This window comes from Pelophylax lessonae (assembly GCF_965119305.1).
Source record: "Pelophylax lessonae genome assembly, chromosome: 9".
Lineage (NCBI taxonomy): Eukaryota > Metazoa > Chordata > Amphibia > Anura > Ranidae > Pelophylax > Pelophylax lessonae.
Genome location: NC_138776.1, coordinates 241258566 through 241277721, shown reverse-complemented (window position 1 = coordinate 241277721; position 19156 = coordinate 241258566). Strand labels below are relative to the sequence as shown.

The window sequence follows — 19156 nt, the reverse complement described above, 5'->3', positions numbered from 1 at the left end:
AGATTACCTGCTACCAAAGATTCCAGTCATAGGGCTGAGGAACCTGAGTCCCCAAGTCTGCTGACATAATATGGACAATGCTAAAGTTCCCCGCCCCCCAAGAGCTTACAGTTTTGGTTCATCATTTCAGGTATAGATTCATTTTAGGACCCAGGTAGGTGAAAAGATCAAATTATAGCTAATGCATTTTTTCGTCATGTGCCTGACTTCTTTGCCAGCTTTTCTAATGGCTCTTGGGCCAAGGTGGGTGAAACTAGTACCCGCCCCTGAGGATCTTACAGTGAAATAGCCCTACGTACATTCCTGATATTATTCCTGATAGTAAAGAATATTCAATCAGGTGCAAAGAAAATAAAAACACTGCATTTTTGCTTGCACATGACTGGATGATGGAAATAAGCAGAGATTTACCACATTTACTAAGTTCTGGGGAAACTGGGTGCAAATGCACTTGCAAAAGTGCATTATTTGCCTTCAGTAAATCAGCCCCAAAGACTCAACAAAAGGTCATGAAATGTTTTTAGGGGATTTTGGACCATTCAGCCTCCAAATCGTCACACCATTTCACCATCCCCAGCCAGGGCTGCGTTTGGGTGCAACTGAATGTTGATGTCCTTTTGAGTAACCTCTGCCTTTAGCGTCAAATGATACAACTAGATAGCAGCACATATCATCTGATTTAGGCCCTTTTCACACAGGGTGGAATCCATCCAAGCGGATCCGCAAGGCTCAACAGCAGATCTCCACTGAGCAGGCGGATGACAGGTCCGTGTCAGCTCCGCTATGCAGATCGGACACGGACACAGCCCGCTGCTCTCTATAGGGGAGTCGGGTGGAAATGGACTGCCTGTTCATTTCCATTTGATTGTCATACAATCTGATCCGCTGGATGGATGGCGAACGTATTCCCCCTCTGTCTGTTTTTTAGTGGATTTTATCGGATGCCGGCGGGTGTTAGCGGATCCGTCGCCCCATACAGAACAATGGGTGGTCCGATCGGTTCCACGTGAAAAATGGACAGGCGAACCCGATTGGTTTGCTGGCGTGAGAGGGGCCTTAAATGCAAAGATTATTCCCACCATACAGAGAAAGATGGTTTCAAGATTTCTGAGCTATAGAGCATGCTGGCTAGGGATAAGCGCAGGAGTGTTTGGACACTGGTCCAAAGAAGCTTGTGCTATCCCACCAATCATAATCAGCCAAGGTAACAATGTACACAAGGAGCGTGTATAGGCATAGATTTAGGCTCCTTTCACACTATCCGTCCGTCTCAGCGGGGGATCGAGCTGCCGATCTCCCGCTGAGCAGCAGGATGACAGCTGTGTGCGGAGACACAGCTGTCAGTTCCCTATGCATCTCTATGGGGGAAATCTGATGGGAACGGATCGTCGGTCCATTCTCATCCGATCCCATTCGCTGGACGGATGGAAAATAGGGTTTCCATCCGTCCAGATTTGACGGATCGGATCGGGTGTCAGCGGACATGTCTCCGCTGACATCCGATCCCCCATAGAGATGCATGGGGGGGACCGTTCAGATCCGCCAAAAAAACGGACAGGGGGATCTGAACGGTCCGCCTGTGTGAAAGGGGCCTTAGGGAGAGGAATGCCTCAGCTGCTTACGATTGGCGGTCCACACTGACATGCCTGAGCTCATGCCCAATGCTGGTGTCATTCAACCCAGAAGACTGAGGACATCTGAGGACTTATGTGACAATAAGAGATTACTGGACAGGGAGGGGGCAGCTTTGGATTGAAAAAAAAAAAAAAAAAAATGAGTCCAGAGTTGGGCTTCAAGCATTGATTTGTGCTCACCTCGCTTTTCCCAATCGTTTTTAGCGAGAACATCCCAGTTTCCCCATCATCAGCTATGGAAACACCTGGAAGATCCATTTTGAGTTCCATTCTAACTCTCAGTTTTTGCTGAGCTTTCAGTAACTGCTTCTTCTTCCTAAAATCAAAAAATAAAATTTTTTAAACTTCGATAATGAACGTTACATTAAGAAAACAACCCCCCACCCTTTCTGTTCCCATGTTGCTGTGGAATACATAGGAGGTATAGTTGTAGCAGATATCATTAGTGATTAGTGCTGATGCTATGGGGAACTGAAAGAAAAGAAGAAATCACAGAGAAAGAAAAGAAAAAAAGAAAGAAACTGGTGCTAAAAGTAGGGGATATACAGTGGGTAAAATAAGTATTGAACACGTCACCATTTTTCTAAGTAAATATATTTCTAAAGGTACTACTGACATTAAATGTTCACCATATGTCAGTAAGGCCCTAACATGGGCTGTCCAATCAGGTCCGCCTGTCCGTTTTTCAGGTGTACCTGATCGGACCCTCCATTCAGCCCTATAAAGCGGCGGACATGTCCGCTAACACCTGCCACTATCCGAGCCTGTCCGTCAAATCCAGGCGGATGATGGTCCTATTTTCTATCCATCTGGCGGATCACATATGATTGGGGGAAAATGGACAGCCGCTATTTTTTCACCTGATTTCCCCATAGGGGAGAGCGGGACTGTGTCTGTCTCTGTTCAGTGAGCGGAGACGGACCGGTCATCCGCCTGCTCAGCGGGGATCAGCAGGAGCAATCCCCAGCTGAACAAGTAGATTCTGTTCATAGTTACATAGTAGGTGAGGTTGAATAAAGACAATAGTCCATCCAGTTCAACCTGTGTAGGTGTGTGTGGCTGCAATCATCTCACATAGCCCTGAAAAGTTCTGATTCTTGAGATGTACGTCTGAGAGTCTTTTTAAAGTAGCCATACTTCCCGCAGAAACCACCTCTTGTGGTAGAGAATTCCACAATCCTGTAGCCCTAACAGTAACCCCCCCCCCCCCACGTTGCCTGAGGTTAAAACGCTCCTCCTCTAATCGCATTGTATGCCCTCGAGTCCTCATGCAATCCTTTCGACTGAATAGCTGTTTTTCTATGCCGAGATCACCATTGAGATATTTATAAATTGCTATCATGTCCCCTCTCAGGCGTCTCTTCTCCAGGGAGAATAAATCAAGCGATTGCAGACGCTCTTCATAGTTAAGGTCCTCCAATCCCCTAATTAGTTTAGTTGCCCTTCTCTGGACTCTCTCCAGCTCCAACACATCCCTCCTGAGGACTGGCGACCAGAACTGGACAGAATACTCCAGATGCGGTCGGACCAGAGTTTTATAAAGTGGAAGGATTATAGTTTTACCTCTGGAATACATCCCTTTCTTTATGCATGCTAATATTCTGCCGGCTTTGTTCCATGGAGGCACCCGTGGGAAAGGGGCCTAACAACCCATGCAATCCATACATCAAAGAAACCAAAACAAAGTTCAGAAATTAAGTTATGTGAAATGATACGGAATGAGACAGGGAAAAAGTATTAAGCACACAAAGAAAGGGAAGTGCAAAAAGGCATGAAAAGCCAAGACACAAGCTGAAATCTTTCAGTAATTAGAAAGCAATCCTGCTCCTTGTCAGTGTAAATTAATATCAACTGGTACAGTCTCAACTGATGGCCTATAAAAAAGGTTTGCCATTACCAAGGTGTCATATAAGAAACATCCCATGATTTTTTAAAAAAAAATTATTGGGAATGTTATATAGCAGAAAGTGAAAAATACTGTTTTTTTTTTTTCAGACTTGTCGCTCTTTTTTTTTATTTTAGAGTAAAAAATAAAGATTGCAGAGGTGATCAAATACCACCAAAAGAAAGCTCTATTTGTGTGAAAAAAAGGACGTCAATTTTAATTGGGTACAGCGTAGCAATTGTCCGTTATCTGTTTGTGCCGAATCGCAAAAAATGGCCTGGTCATTAAGGGGGAAAATCTTCCGGTGCAGAAGTGGTTAAAGTGATGGAAAATTCAAGGGGATGAAAGATGCCAACTCTGAGCCATCATCCTTGACGTGGCTTCACTACTTAGTTCTGATGTGGAACAAATATGCAGGATAGGAACTCTGATGTCCATGGCTGAATACTTGTTTCAGATCAATGAAAAAACAAGATAGTAAAAGCCAGGCTAAGAATGGCCATAATAGACAGAGCATTAACCCTTTTCGCTGCCAGGTCCGTATCTCGTACAGACCTAACAGCGGGGGGTTTTACACATATTGCTGGTGGCTACAGTCACCAGGATTGTGTGTAAATCTGACAAGCAGACTCCTGTCTGTCAAATGAAAGCATTCAGGCAGCTGCGATACCACCCAATTGCTTCCACACACGCCTCAATCCCCCCTCCATGCCCCCCCGCGCGCACCCCTGCATTCGCCCCTGTATTACGGAATCTGCTTGCCCATCTGTGGGCCCAGGACCAACTTAGCGGGTGCCGCCAGGTAGAGGGAAGGGAGCAGAGAGGACTCAAGTCTACTCTCGGTGTTCCCAGCCAGCATACCCGGGAAAGAATGTAATGAAATGCGATCTGCATTGCATTACATTCAGTGGAGCACAGGGGAGACGTCTCAATCACTCCTGGACCGGAAGATTCGCCCCCTTAATGACCAGGCCATATTTTGCGATTCGGCACTGCGTTACTTTAACGGACAATTGCACGGTCGTGCGACGATGTACCCAAATAAAATTGATTTTCCTTTTTTCCCCACAAACAGAGCTTTCTTTTGGTGGTATTTGATCACCTCTGCGATTTTTATTTTCTGCGCTATAAACAAAAAAAAGAGCGACAATTCAAAAAAAAAAAAAAACATTTTTCACATTCTGATATATAACATTTTCAAAAAAAAAAAAAAATTTAAAAATCAAAATTTTTTAACGTTTTAGGCCAATTTGTTTTCTGCTACATATTTTTGGTAAAAAAAAAAAAAAAAAATCGCAATAAGCGTATTTTGATTGGTTTGCACAAAGGTCATTGTGTCTACAAACTACGGGAAAGATTTATGTCTTTTTTATTGTTTTTTTTACTAGTAATGGCGACGATCAGGGATTTTTTGCGGGACTGCGACATTGCCGTGGACAGATCGGACCCCTAACTGACATTTTAGACACTTTTGGGGGGACCAGTGACATTACTACAGTAATCAGTTCTAAAAATATGCACTGTTACTGTAATATGACACTGGCAGGGAAAGGGTTAACCCTGTGGGTGATCAAGGGGTTAAACGTGAGCCTAGGGGAGTGATTCTAACTGTGGGGGGGGGGGGGGGTGTGGCTTGTGAAATGGTCACAGAGACCTGTGATCCTATATAGAAGGATCACATGGGCTCTATGACCATTCCAGAGAGAAGAGCGGTTGGCTGTGTTTACAACAGCTGACCGTTCTTTTCTCTCAGCGGGGAAATCACCTGCAGGAGCGCGACCGAAGTAGGTCTACGTCGGTTTGCGCAGGAGGGCCCTAAGAAGGCGGCGAGTGGTCCGAAAGAGGTTAACCACTTGATGACCAGCCGCCACAGATGTAATCACCTATATAGAAGGATCACAGGCGCTCTGTGACCATTCCAGAGAGAAGAACGGTCAGCTGTGTTTACAACAGCTGACCGTTCTTCTCTCTCAGCGGGGAACGATCGCGGATGTCAGGCGGCAATCGGAGCCACCTGCCCCGTGCATCGGAGTCCCCGCTGCCGAGTGGGGGCGGAAGCGTGCTGCCGGCGGCGCGCGCTCGCCCACCCTAGCTGCAGGCGCGTGACCGACGTAGGTCTACATTGTTTCGCACAGGAGGGCCAGCCTGGCGCAGTAAATCGGCGGTGGGCGGTCCGGAACCGGTTAAAGAGAACCAGTCACCAAAAAAAAATCAAACCGGGACTTCCTGTCCTCTATTTAATGAAAAAAAAAAGTTAGGTAAAAAAAAAATTTTTGTTTAAATTGTACAAAACTTAGGTTACACCCAAGCACATAAAATCCCATCCCCACTCCATACGCACGTACAAACGTAAATGCACGCGCTGGGGTTGCCTACGCATGAAAATGCAGATTGCAATACACGTTACAGTGAGAGTATTATTTCTATACCTCCGTAACGCTAAACTGATGGCTGATGAAAGAGTCACCTATGAAGAATACAGGGTACTGAAATTTGTCACCATTGTAGAGTTTGACATGTTGGGTATCTATTTACTCGGTTCAACCTTGTCTTTTCTATTTTACCAACAAATTGGGTCATTTATTGCATTTGTGTGCCCAAAAAAATTAACTTTGGTGTAAATTTTGCATTTCCTAGACCTTTGTGGTAATATCGTGTGATATAAATAATTGGAACTACCACTATTTTATTCTCTAGGGCAGTCACGGCGAACTTTGGCACCCCAGATGTTTTGGAACTACATTTCCCCATGATGCTCAACTACACTTCAGAGTTCACGAGCATCACGGGAAATGCAGTTCCAAAACATCTGGGGTGCCAAGGTTCACCATCACTGCTCTAGGGTGTCTGCTTTCAGAAAATATTTTAACATAGAAACATAGAATGTGTCGGCAGATAAGAACCATTTGGCCCATCTAGTCTGCCCAATATATCTGAATCCTATGAATAGTCCCTGGCCCTATCTTATATGAAGGATAGCCTTATGCCTATCCCATGCATGCTTAAACTCCTTCACTGTATTTGCAGCTACCACTTCTGCAGGAAGGTTATTCCATGCATCCACTACTCTCTCAGTAAAGTAATACTTCCTCATATTACTTTTAAACCTTTGCCCCTTAAAACTGTGTCCTCTTGTGGTAGTTTTTCTTCTTTTAAATATGCTCTCCTCCTTTACCGAGTTGATTCCCTTTATGTATTTAAAAGTTTCAATCATATCCCCTCTGTCTCTTCTTTCTTCCAAGCTATACATGTTAAGGTCCTTTAACCTTTCCTGGTAAGTTTTTTCCTGCAATCCATGTACTAGTTTAGTAGCTCTTCTCTGAACTCTCTCTAGAGTATCTATATCCTTCTGGAGATATGGCCTCCAGTACTGCGCACAATACTCCAAGTGAGGTCTCACCAGTGTTCTGTACAGCGGCATAAGCACTTCTCTCTTTCTACTGCTTATACCTCTCCCTATACATCCAAGCATTCTGCTGGCATTTCGTGCTGCTCTATTACTTTGTCTTCCCACCTTTAAGTCTTCTCAAATAATTACTCCTAAATCCCTTTCCTCAGATACTGAGGTCAGGACTGTGTCAAATATTCTATATTCTGCCCTTGGGTTTTTACGCCCCAGGTGCATTATCTTGCACTTATCCACATTAAATTTCAGTTGCCAGAGTTCTGACCATTCTTCTAGTTTTCCTAAATCCTTTTCCATTTGGCGTTTCCCTCCAGGAACATCAACCCTGTTACATATCTTTGTGTCATCAGCAAAAAAGACAAACCTTACCATCGAGGCCTTTTGTAATATCACTTATGAAGATATTAAACAAAATTGGTCCCAGTACAGATCCCTGAGGTACCCCACTGGTAACATGACCTTGTTCTGAATGTTCTCCATTGACTACAACCCTCTGTTGTCTGTCACTCAGCCACTGCCTAATCCACTCAACAATATGGGAGTCCATGCTCAATGACTGCAGTTTATTGATAAGTCTTCTATGTGGGACAGTGTCAAAAGCCTTACTAAAATCTAGATATGCAATGTCTACTGCACCTCCACCGTCTATTATTTTAGTCACCCTTTTTTGGGAATTTTATGTAATTTTCAGGCCTAGAAAAAATTAGCAAAATTTGCTCTGGCAGTGAATGGATTAAACATACAATATTGTTCCCCAGAGAACAATTTAACTTTCTTTTAACCTTTTAAGTGTCGCCAGCTCTTCAGCTTTTAGTTCAGCCAACTTCCTGTCCAGCTGCTGATTTTCATCCTCTTCTTCTTTGTCCTCAGTTTCCAAGCCGCCTTCTTCCTCTTCACCAGAACTGAGACTGAAAACAAGAACCATGGTTAGACAATCGGCTTCATTTCTTATCTGAAAGGAGACCTGTCTGCATTGCCCTACAAGCAGATTAAAGCCCAACTCCAGGCTAAATTATTTTTCTTTAAAGGATTCCATGTATGAATATTATTTTCCATAGTTACATAGGTCCAACTTGGACCATTGTATCTATATGGGATCTCTCCAAGAGCTGAAAATCACTGTAGAAAACACTACTACTCCAGTGATCTCCACTAGCTTCCGAGTCCCATGCCAAGCGGCTGCCCTGCTGCATTGTGAATACAGGAGGTCACCATTCAGTTTACTTTGTATTAGATTGGACTAGATGGAGAGGTGTAGCCACGCTCTCCACCTTCTTCCCCACCATATTTTTAGTGAGAATAATTTACTTAAAGCGGAGTTCCACCCTGGGAAAGCTTTTTTTAATAAAAATACCCCCGGGACAGTCAGGGCTAGAACATTTCACAATGGCTAGCCTCTGATCTGTCCCGGGTTGCACTTACCTTTTAGGAGAAATACTTACCTTGAAAAAGTATTGTCCAGCGCTGCCATCTCAGGTGTGGGCAGCTTGAAGCCAGCGAGATCCTCTTCTGCGTCCTCTTCCGTCTTCTTCGGTCCCACGATGCACTGCACCGGCCCCGCCGTCACTTCCGGTGTCGCAGCGTCATCCCTGCACAGCTTCTGGGCATGCCCAGAAGCTGTTTAGCAAGGTATGACGGCGCCTGCACCGGAACTGACGTCGGGGCCGGTGCAGGCGCATTGATTCCTGGGAGCGATGACGTTCAGCTCCCAGGAATCATTGCAAAGCAAGGAAGTGACGAATCGCCGTGGCCGCCGAGGGGAGGAAGAGGAAGTAAGATAAGTATATTTTCTTCTAAACCAGGTAAGTAAAAAAAAATTGCGATTATCCATTTGTTTTTTAGGTGACCCCGGGCATGAAGATGGAGGTAAGTTTAATTTTAGGGTGGAACTCCGCTTTAATGTTGATAAAAGCAACGCAAACATAAAATAGATAAAATACAGGTAGGTACTCACTTCACCTCCTCCAATGAATCTTTTGATTCTTTTAGCTTCTTGGCAAGATACCTACGCAACTTAGACCTCCAACTCAGGAGTGACCTACATGAACAAGGGATATAAATTCAGAAATAGATTCAAGCAAAGGGACAAAAAAAGGGAAGAGAAGTAAATCAGGCCAAATAATACCTGAGCTCCTTGCGCCCAAGGACTTTGATATCCTTACAGCATTCTTTGATATCGGCGGTGGTGGCTGCATGGTTCTCAAGATCTTTCTCATCTATTACAATCTGAAGCAGAAAAAAAAAAAGACTATAACAGTTGGTTCTCATTCACATGATTATTGCTGGCCTATTTCCTATAAACTCTTCTACGCCCATCAAACTTTGACAACCATGACAACCGATTCCCATTCTTTAAAGCCCAAATGCTGGTAAAATGTTTTTCTTCCCATGCAGTGGGGCTTTTCCCACATTGCATGAGTTAACTGCTTTGATTTGTCTAGGGGTGATCACAGAAACTGAACTCGATCCTTCGATCCCCATAAAAGGGCACCTGCTGTCTGTGTCAAAGGACGCAGGCAGTGGGGTTCAGGAGCGAGCCTGCACGAGCACCCGCCTTAGCAAGCTGCTTGCTAGGGGAGGGTACTCAGAAGGGGGGAGGAGCCAGCAGCACCGACGGGGAACCCCAGAAAAGGAAGATCAGGGCTACTAAGGTTTAATATTACTTTAACATTAACCACTTACGTACTGCCGATCGTGTATTTACCTTGGTACTTTGACCAGGGCTGTCTTTAATATCGATTGGACCGTGGGCAAACATTTTTCTGGGCCGTCCTGAATTCACTAATCAATTATTTGCAGGCAGTGTGGGCTCAAGAGGCAGCTGCTTTGGACCTCACAACAATGACTGGGCCCGGGGCAGATGCCCCTTTTGCCCTGTGTTAAAGACGGCCCTGACTTTGACGTTAAATACCGGGGTTATGGCAGCAGACCACTGCCATAACCCCAGTATTTTGTTAAATGGCGGGTGGTCCGCTTTAACATAAGGGTGGTCCCAGCAGCGGATTCCCCGGGGCTTCCCGGACGTTTTCCCCCACTTACCGGGCCCGTCGGTAGCGGGGAAAATGATCCGGTCCACTCTCCTCTCAGGCAGGAAGTCAAGTGAGAGCAAGATGGCCCTCACTCCACTCTATGGCCTTGGAGGACCGGAGCGATGTCATACATCGCTCCCTAGCAACGGATTTAAAGAGCGCATTTTTTTTTCATCATTTTAGTGTAGATGTGAGGTCTTTTTGACCCCGGATCTCACATAAAAGAGGACTTGTCATGCTTATTTCTATTACAAGGGAGGTTACATTCCTTGTAATGGGAATAAAAGTGATCAAAAATTATTTTTTTTTTAACCACTTAAGCCCCGGAAGATTTTACCCCTCTTCCTGACCAGAGGGTTTTTTGCGATTTTTTACTGCGTGAATTTAACGGACAATTGCGCGGTCGTGCGACGCTGTACCTAAACGAATTTGACGTCCTTTTTTTCCCACAAACAGAGCTTTCTTTTGGTGGTATTTGATCACCTGTGCGATTTTTTGATCATGCGCTATAAACAAAAAAAGAGCGGAAACTTTGCAAAGATAACAATATTTTTCACATTTTTTATATGAAATTCCCCAAAAAAAATGTAAAAATCAAAATTTTTTTAACATTTTCGGCCAATTTGTTTTATGCTACAAATGTTTGGTGAAAAAAAAAAATCGCAAAAAGTGTATTTTGATTGGTTTGCGCAAAAGTTATCGCGTTTACTAACTAAGGGAAAATTTTTGTCATTTTTGGTGTTTTTTTTTTTTAACGAGTAATGGCGGCGATCTGCGATTTTTTTTTGCGGGACTGCGACATTGCGGCGGACAGATCGGACCCTTGACTGACATTTTTGACACTTTTGGGGGTACCAGTGACATTACTGCAGTAATCAGTGCTATACATATGCACTGTTAGTGTAAAAATTACACTGGCAGGGAAGGGGTTAACTGTATTGGAGAGGGAGGGGTTAAGTGTGTCCTAGGGGCGTGGTTCTTACTGTGATGGGACAGGTCTCCTATTGTAAAAACAGAGATCAACGGTTCTACATAGTAGAACCGTCTGATCTCCATTTTTACACAGGGGAGAATGACAGGCGGCTTGTTTACATAAGCCGCCCGCCTTTCTCCCCCTCTACCGACGATCGTAGTGTGACCGGCGGACATCGGGTCCGCCGGTCAAACGCCCGGAATCCTCTGTGAACGACCCGGGGCGGGCGCGCGCTCGCCCGCTATTGCCTCAAAAGCCGGTCACAGGCTAGCGACGTAGATCTACGTCACTCTGCCTGGCCGGGGCTGACTGCCGCAGTAAATATACTGTGCGCAGTCGGCAAGCGGTTAAATAGTGTAAAAATAAAAAATAAAAGATAAAAAAAATAGGAAAAAAAAAATTAAAGCACCCCCGTGAGCTCGCGCGCAAAATCGAACGAATACGCAAGTCGCGCCCACATATGTAAACGGTGTTCAAACCACACATGTGAGTCATCCCTGCGATCATTAGAGCGAGAGCAATAATTTGAGCCCTAGACCTCCTCTGTAACTCTAAACTAGTAACCTGTAGACATTTTTAAAGTGCCGCCTATGGAGATTTTTTAAGTACCAATGTTTGTCACCATTTCACGAGAGTGCGAAATTTTGAAGCATGACATGTTGGGCATCTATTTACTCTGCGTAACATTATATTTCACATTATAGGAAAATATTGGGCTAACTTTACTGTTTTCTTATTTTTTAATTCAAAAAAGTTTAATTGTTTCCAAAAAAATTGCGTTTGGAAGACTGCTGCGCAAATACGTTGTGATTAAAGAGGTTGTAAACTCATATAAATTTTTTTTTTTTTTTTTACACCCTGCAAAAGAAAGACATAATGAGCTAGTATGCATCGCATATTAGCTCATTATGCAATACTTACCTCAGAACGAGCCCCCGCCGTGCCGCTCACTCACCTCTATGACGGGCGACATGTCTAGTCGCCCGTCTTCCGGGATCGCGGCATCCGGCCATCTGATTGGCCGGAGCCGCGGTGACGTCACTCCCGCGCACGCGCGCGGGAGCCGACAGTCACGGCACGGGGCTCTGAAGGAACGGCACGATCGGCCGTTCCTTCAGAGCGCATGCGCCAGTGACGTCACTGGCGACATGTAAGGTAAATATCTCCTAAACGGTACATGTTTAGGAGATATTTACAGTACCTATAGGTAAGACTTATCATAGGCTTGCCTATAGGTACAAGTTGTAGAGGAGGGTTTACTTCCTCTTTAAAAAATATTGCAATGATCTCCATTTTATTCTCTAGGGTCTCTGCTCTAATATATACATATATAGATAGATAGATATATATATATATATATATATATAATGTTTGGGGGTTCTAAGTAATTTTCTAGCAAAAAAAAAAATTATTTTAACTTATAAACAAGTGTCAGAAAAAGACCCGGTCCAGAAGTGGTTAATAACATTCACAATCTTAAATTGCATCCAAACATTTGGACATACTCGTATGCATAATACCTAGAAGTGACATCACAATGAATTGTAAAATAATGTGAAATGATTGAAATGTGAAATAAATTATTTTTTACCTCGCTGATCTTGGCAAGAAAGTCTACAGGATTGGGAGATTTGAGAAAATCCACAAGAGTTGCTTTTTGGTAAAATGTTCCTTCTTCATATCCTTCAGCCTGTGGGGGAAAGAAAATTCAAGTTAACTCACAGCTGGTTTCTTCCAAGACCTCTACAGAACCACATTTTACATTATTCCTCTCAATGTCCTACTGATAGAGCAACAACAGTGACCTCTAGCTTAGCCCTTTATCACTACAGTCAGTGGTGTATTTTGGTTTTGTGCTGCCTAGGCAAGACTAAAATTGGGCGCCCCTATTCCCATTCCTATGTAAATTTGCCCACCCCTTCCTGTCTAATGGATGTGACTCCCTCCCAGTAAGAACCCCTGAGATTTTATGAGAAGGGGTAGGGGAGAGAGAGAGAGAGAGAGGGTGGGAGAGAAAGGGGGTGGGGAGAGGGGGGGGAGAGAGAGAGAGGGGGGTGGGTGAGGGAGGGTGAGAGTGGGGGGATGAGATAGAGGGGGTGGGTAAGGGAGGGTGAGGGGGGGATGAGAAAGAGAGGGAGAGAGGTGGTGGGCGAGAGAGAGAGAAGGTGGTGGGCAAGAGAGGGGGGAAGAGAGGAGAGGGGGATGAAAGAGAGAGAGAGAAAGAAGGGGGGGAAAGAGAGGGGAGATGAGAGAGAGGGAGATGAGAGGGGGGTGAGAGAGAGAGAGGGGGGTGAGAGAGAGAGAGGGGGGGTGAGAGAGAGAGAGAGAGGGGGGGTGAGAGAGAGAGAGAGAGAGAGGGGGGGTGAGAGAGGGTGGGTGAGAGAGAGGGGGGTGAGAGAGAGGGGGGTGAGAGAGAGAGGGGGGGTGAGAGAGAGAGGGGGTGAGAGAGAGAGAGAGGGGGGGTGAGAGAGAGAGGGGGGGGAGAGAGAGGAGGGGAGAGAGAGAGAGAGAGAGAGAGAGAGAGAGAGAGGGGGGGCAGGGCCAGGGAGTCATGGGCGTGATGTCATGGTTGCTAGATGCCAGGTAGCTTTAGCAACCAGTGGCCAATAGAGTCTTAGATGTAGGCGAGGGCGGCTATTTTGCCCCCCCCCCCCCCCCCCCGCAAAGTGCTGCCCTAGGCCTGGCCCTTGTTGGCCTAGGCCAAAATACAGCACTGACTAAAGTGCAGAGCTAGGCATGGCCATTCACTTGATTGGACTATCATCAGTGCCAACAGCAATGGTGACAACGCTGCCATTATTTTACTGCTATTTAACTGTGGAAAGGAAAATGTTGCCTCCCTATCAAAATAGTGCTTATCCAATGGTTCCTCTGCCAGGGTCAACAGGTATTTACCAAATGTTCCAGGGGTTACTTAGAAAATCAGAGAACCCAGTCTTACGGCTATGGGCAGTCTACATTACATATGTGATTATTTAGTTTGTAACAATGTCATTTAACATGTTTACTGCACATGACCATTTTGAATAAATGTCTGCTACATATATAGTTACATAGGTTGAAAAAAGACACAAGTCCATCTGGTTCACTCAATAAGAAAAAAACAGTTAAGAAAACACAACCAAACAATCCCCTATACACAATTCTATACCCGCAGTTGATCCAGAGGAAGGCGAAAAACCCCAGAAAAGCATGATCCAATTTGCTAAGACTCAATTCCATGCAGCATCTACTAAAGAGTTGCTTCAGGTCTCCCATTTAGCTCGTTGTACAATAGCGCAGGAGGTTGGCCAGGAAACTGATGTAAACATTGTCATTCAGAGGGCTGGGAGTGTAGGTTAGATACAAGCTGCATCAGAGGTTTTCATGGAGGCATACTACCTAGGAGGAAGGTGGGGGAATCCATATAGGGCTTTCTGTAGAAAAGTGAACATGTAATATAGAGAGTATCCAAACCCAAGAACATTTTTTTTCTGTATCTCAACTTAGATGTGGTGGCTGCATGAGTTTTCTTTTTCCAGTCTTCATTTTCACCTGGTGATCCTGCCAGTAACACATCTAGTAAAGCGCTTAGGGGCCCCACGGGGACGCTTTGGTTGCCCCCACTCTTCAGCGACAATTCTGTCAAAATAGGCAGGGAAAGGAAACACCTTTGCCGCTCTGGATGGCTTGTGAGTGCCAAAGGGAACCTGTGCCTCCATCCCAGCTGCATCCTCCATCTTCAAGGTCGCACGCACAGATGCAATCAGTGCTTCCACCAGCGCCTTTACATGCGCAGTTGCAGACGTGGAGGAATCATCTTCACTATCTGAGGATTCCGAGCGCTTAGTTGCAGACCCAGCAGGGTGACCCACATCCGCGGCGCCCGAATCAGATTCAGGGTCTGATGAGACAAATGAGGCAGGGGAGGGGGGGGGGGTATTTTTGCTAGCCCGTACCCCGAAGACCAACTCCTCCCGGGACACAAAGGACTCTAGATTATCCAGCCCGTTGCCCAGTCCGGCAGTTGATTGTAGACCTCACAGAAAAGATCCTGGAGAAAAAAAAATCTATCTAAAAAGAAAAAAATTGCCAGGACAAGAGATCCCAGCAAGGAACTAGGTCCTTAACTTCTGACTAGGCAGAAAAAAACTGAGTACCTATTAGCAGAGAGAGGGAGTATACCCCCTGGGCCTGCCCATAGGCGTAGCCAGACTTTTTTTCTGCCTAGTGTCCTACTCCTGTAGGGGACAGTATAACTCAATGGTTATGAAGATCAGGAGCTGTGTCCGTCAATGAATGAAAGAGAAAATTAGATTCTTCAATTTGTACTCCAATTCTGTGACTGCTTCTCATATGCTGGATTTAGTAAATCTAGTCCAAATCATATAAGCAAAAAAATGTAATGGCTCAACCATCTAGTACCAAAAAGAACAGTCCAACAAAAGTTAATGGGAAAATAGAGTCTATTTGAAGATAGACAAATAGCAGAGAAACTCAGAAAGGGAACTCACCTTGGGCTTCTTATGGGAAACCAGCTGAGAGACAGTTTGCACAGGACTATCAACATTCTTAAAGGCAAACTTAGGATCAAAGAAACGACTGTCGATTTTATCAGGAGCCAAGTATCCTACAAGAGGAAAAAAAACATGATAATAGCGTACTATAAAATTATCTTAACGTATTTTTAAAACACAAAATGTATTACATTTACTCTCATCAGTCCTTAAAGCGGATTTCCACCCATTTTTAATACGTTGGATTACATAGATGTATGTAATCCCCTTTAAAACGACTATTAACAATGGAAACTTTTTTTTTTTTTTTTTTTTTTTGCTAGTAAATACCTTATTTTCTCGTTTATTTCTCCTCTCCTCACTTCCGGGTCAGATCGGCGATGACGTCATTCGGCGATTCGCAGTGTGTGCTGGGATGTATTCCATGCTAGAAATCTCACAGTATTACCCAGGAGCTGAGCTGTACTGAGCCGTGACCTGCCCCGCCTCCGCCCGTCTCCTCTCAGTGAGCGAGGACTGAAAGCATTATATCCTCACTGAGAGGAGGCGGGGTGGAGGCGGGGCAGAGCACGGGCTGAATACAATGCATACAGTACAACTCACTGAGAGGAGGCGGGGCGGAGGCGGGGCAGAGCACGGGCTGAATACAATGCATACAGTACAACTCACTGAGAGGAGGCAAGGCAGGTCACGGCTCAGTACAGCTCAGCTCCTGGGTAATACTGCGAGATTTCTAGCATGGAATACATCCCAGCACACACTGCGAATCGCCGAATGACGTCATCGCCGATCGGACTCGGAAGTGAGGAGAGGAGGAATAAACGAGAAAATAAGGTATTTAATAGCAAAAAAAAAAAAAAAGTTTCCATTGGTAAAAGTCGTTTTAAAGGGGATTACATACATCTAAAGTTACGAAAATGGGTGAAACTCCACTTTCAATGTGGTAGCTGCATTACTTTTCTTTTTTTTCCACCTGGTGTGCCTGTCAATAACATACGTCCTGCTAATGTGACAGTGCCCTCTGTACTTTGTCTATGGAAGAGCAGGGTTGTCACCTTCAGACAGGACTACCAAACACCTTGCCCTCAATGCTATGAAGTAAAGGAGAGTGGGAAGTGTACTGCAGTACACAGGAAATAACTAAGCATGGGTAAACATTGTGTCACCATTAGGCTCGGAGACAGGTAGCCTTTAGCAGTAGACCAACTGGATAGGTATACAAGCAAGTCACCTTGGTGGATGACAGGGGCTCATCTAATGTTCATAGTCCAAATACTAACCAGTGTTCACCAGAGCTCCTGATGGTTGAGATTTTTGGAGGTTTTGCTGTGTGTTAGTACCAGGTCACGGTCCTCAGGATTGCCCCATGAGGAGGTAAGTAAGCCGGGGTCCAGTAGCAGATATAGCAGGTTGGGATCAAGCAGAAGCATGGGCAAGGAACAAGCCAAAGGTTGGTAACAAATGGTAGCAAAGATTTGGACGACAGCAGGGGGAGACAAGGGCGAGATATTGGCTGGAGAGAGCACAATAATCTGGCAGACAGGAAGTGCAAAGGCATGGTTTTATTAGGAAGTTCATGGGAGGAACAAAAGGGTTCAAGACAAACAAGGATCAAGGCAAGATCATTCAAGGAATTGTCCAGAGAAATGTCCAGCATTCCAGGTAACTCAGCAAGAAGAGACATCGGCAGATGCAGCAGAAGTTGCAGGTTCAGACCCGGGTCGTGACACACTGCCTGAGATTTCAGAGTTGTCATCAACAGGTATTTTTTTGTTTTATGCTGTAGTGTTTTTAAAGAGGCAGAACATGGGGGAATGTTGAAAAAAGAGCAGTGGTGTCATCCTGGGACATTAAGCATGTTAGGGCTACAGAGCAATTACATTTCTATAAGATAGGGGAAGGGGTGGGCTAGAGCTTGACATCCTATTCTTAAAGCGGAATTCCGGGCACAAAAACATTTTTTCAATGAACATACCCCCGGGACAGTCAGGGTTAGTACATTCCACAATGGCTAGCCTCTGATCTGCCCCGGTTCGCACTTACCTGCAAGAAGAAATACTCACTTACAAAATTTCTTCTCCAGCGTTGCCATCTCTGTTGTGGGCAGCTGAAGCCAGCGCGATCCTCTTCTGCGTCCTCTTCTGCGTCTTCTTCTCCCAGAATGCGCCTTCACCGGCCCCTCTAGTCACTTCCGGTGCGGCGCTGCATTCCTCCACAGCTTCTGGGCATGCCCAGAAGCTGTTTAGCAGGGAATGCGGCGTCGCACCGGAAGTGACGACCGGGGCCCGGTGCCGTCGCATTGATACCTGGGAGCGATGACGTTCAGCTCCCAGGAATCATTGCAAACCGGAAGAGACGGCGCGGGCGAGGCCACAGAGGGAGGAAGTGACGAAAGGTGAGTATTTCTGTCTACAATTACAAGGTAAGTAAAAAAAAAAAAAAATAATCCTAACTATCCAATTCCTTTTCAGATGAAGCAAAGCAAGCGGATGGCCACAAAATCGATTAGGTCGATTTTGTGCCCGGAACTCCGCTTTAAGTTGAGATTTGGATAATAGAACATCTTATTTTGGGGTGCTCCAAGGATGCTTCTGCAGTTATCCACAGATAAATGCTACTCACATGACCTCCACTGCTGACTGGTTGAAATCTCCCCACTAGAATCTACTCTTTGATCACCCACGGGAGCAACCGGATGCACCGTCGGATCCCTCCTCTTTGGAAACTGTTCCAGCGGCTCATTAGCCACTCAGAATGGCTTCTTGAGAACATTATGTTCGTCGTCAAATTGGGGAAAGACTGAACCCAAAGTGAGTAAAGAAGTCAGTGAAAGTTGGGGAAGTGTCATGGTTTGGGGGATGTTTGGGAGTTGGGCCTCTTTTACATGCAAATGTTTATCAGAAACGTCTTCGACAACATGCGGTTCCTTCCCTGCGTTCATCACCCAATCAGGGTGTCATGCTCGACAATGCCCCCTGTCATACAGCAAATGAGGTAAAGCAGTTTTCTTGAAGCTGAAAACATTGAAATAATGAAATGGCCAGCCCAGAGTCCTGATCTAAACTCAATAGAAAACCTCTGGAAAATCCTTGCTGACAAAGTTATGGCAATTCTTCTATGATTATATCCTGTCGGATGAAACGCGTCAGAGCCTCATTCTGCCATCTCTTCACTACATGCGTTACCTTACATGATGACTTTGTAAGTGTATTTCTTTCTTTTAATACATTTTGAGAAAAAGTTTTACACTATGTTTGCACCGTTTGGTTACTTTCATGTATATACCATCCATTTGGAAGTCTGGGTGTCTTTCTGTTGATTATCCTGGTCATCCTGGCATTTACATCGGGCAACTGTATGCTGTTTGAAGCGACGAGCTACCATAATCTGCTCTGAATGACCCAAATTCTATATGGAATTTTGGGTCCATTATTCCCGGTGAGCGCATTCATATTACCTTGCTGGTGTTGGGATTTATCACTATCATCACAACAATTATTTACAAAAGTCACCTTTTCACTTGGTAACACAAAAAAGAGTTCAGGCGCTGATCCAAAACACAAAGTTCCTGTGGTGTCCTTATTCAGAGAGTACACAATTGTAAAAGAAATGTATATGATGCACCACTGATCGCCCAATCCTAGACACAGGATGGTGTATGGGAAGGTAGAGATATAGGGATCCCTGATGTAAGTTATGGGAACCTAGTACCTTTTTACCCGATAGAGGGGGA

The 19156-nt window shown here is 45.0% G+C and overlaps 1 protein-coding gene across 1 annotated transcript in view; it reads right to left on the bottom strand.

The window, feature by feature from the left end:
* FTSJ3 (FtsJ RNA 2'-O-methyltransferase 3) overlaps positions 1-19156 on the bottom strand; it is a 177047-nt gene that overhangs the window by 26404 nt on the left and 131487 nt on the right. The window contains exons 8-13 of the mRNA XM_082266751.1: positions 15421-15536; positions 12519-12617; positions 9051-9151; positions 8880-8963; positions 7708-7833; positions 1815-1950 (exon numbers count right to left, since the gene is read on the bottom strand). Coding sequence (XP_082122877.1) covers positions 1815-1950; positions 7708-7833; positions 8880-8963; positions 9051-9151; positions 12519-12617; positions 15421-15536 — 662 coding nt within the window. The remainder of the gene's footprint in view (positions 1-1814; positions 1951-7707; positions 7834-8879; positions 8964-9050; positions 9152-12518; positions 12618-15420; positions 15537-19156) is intronic.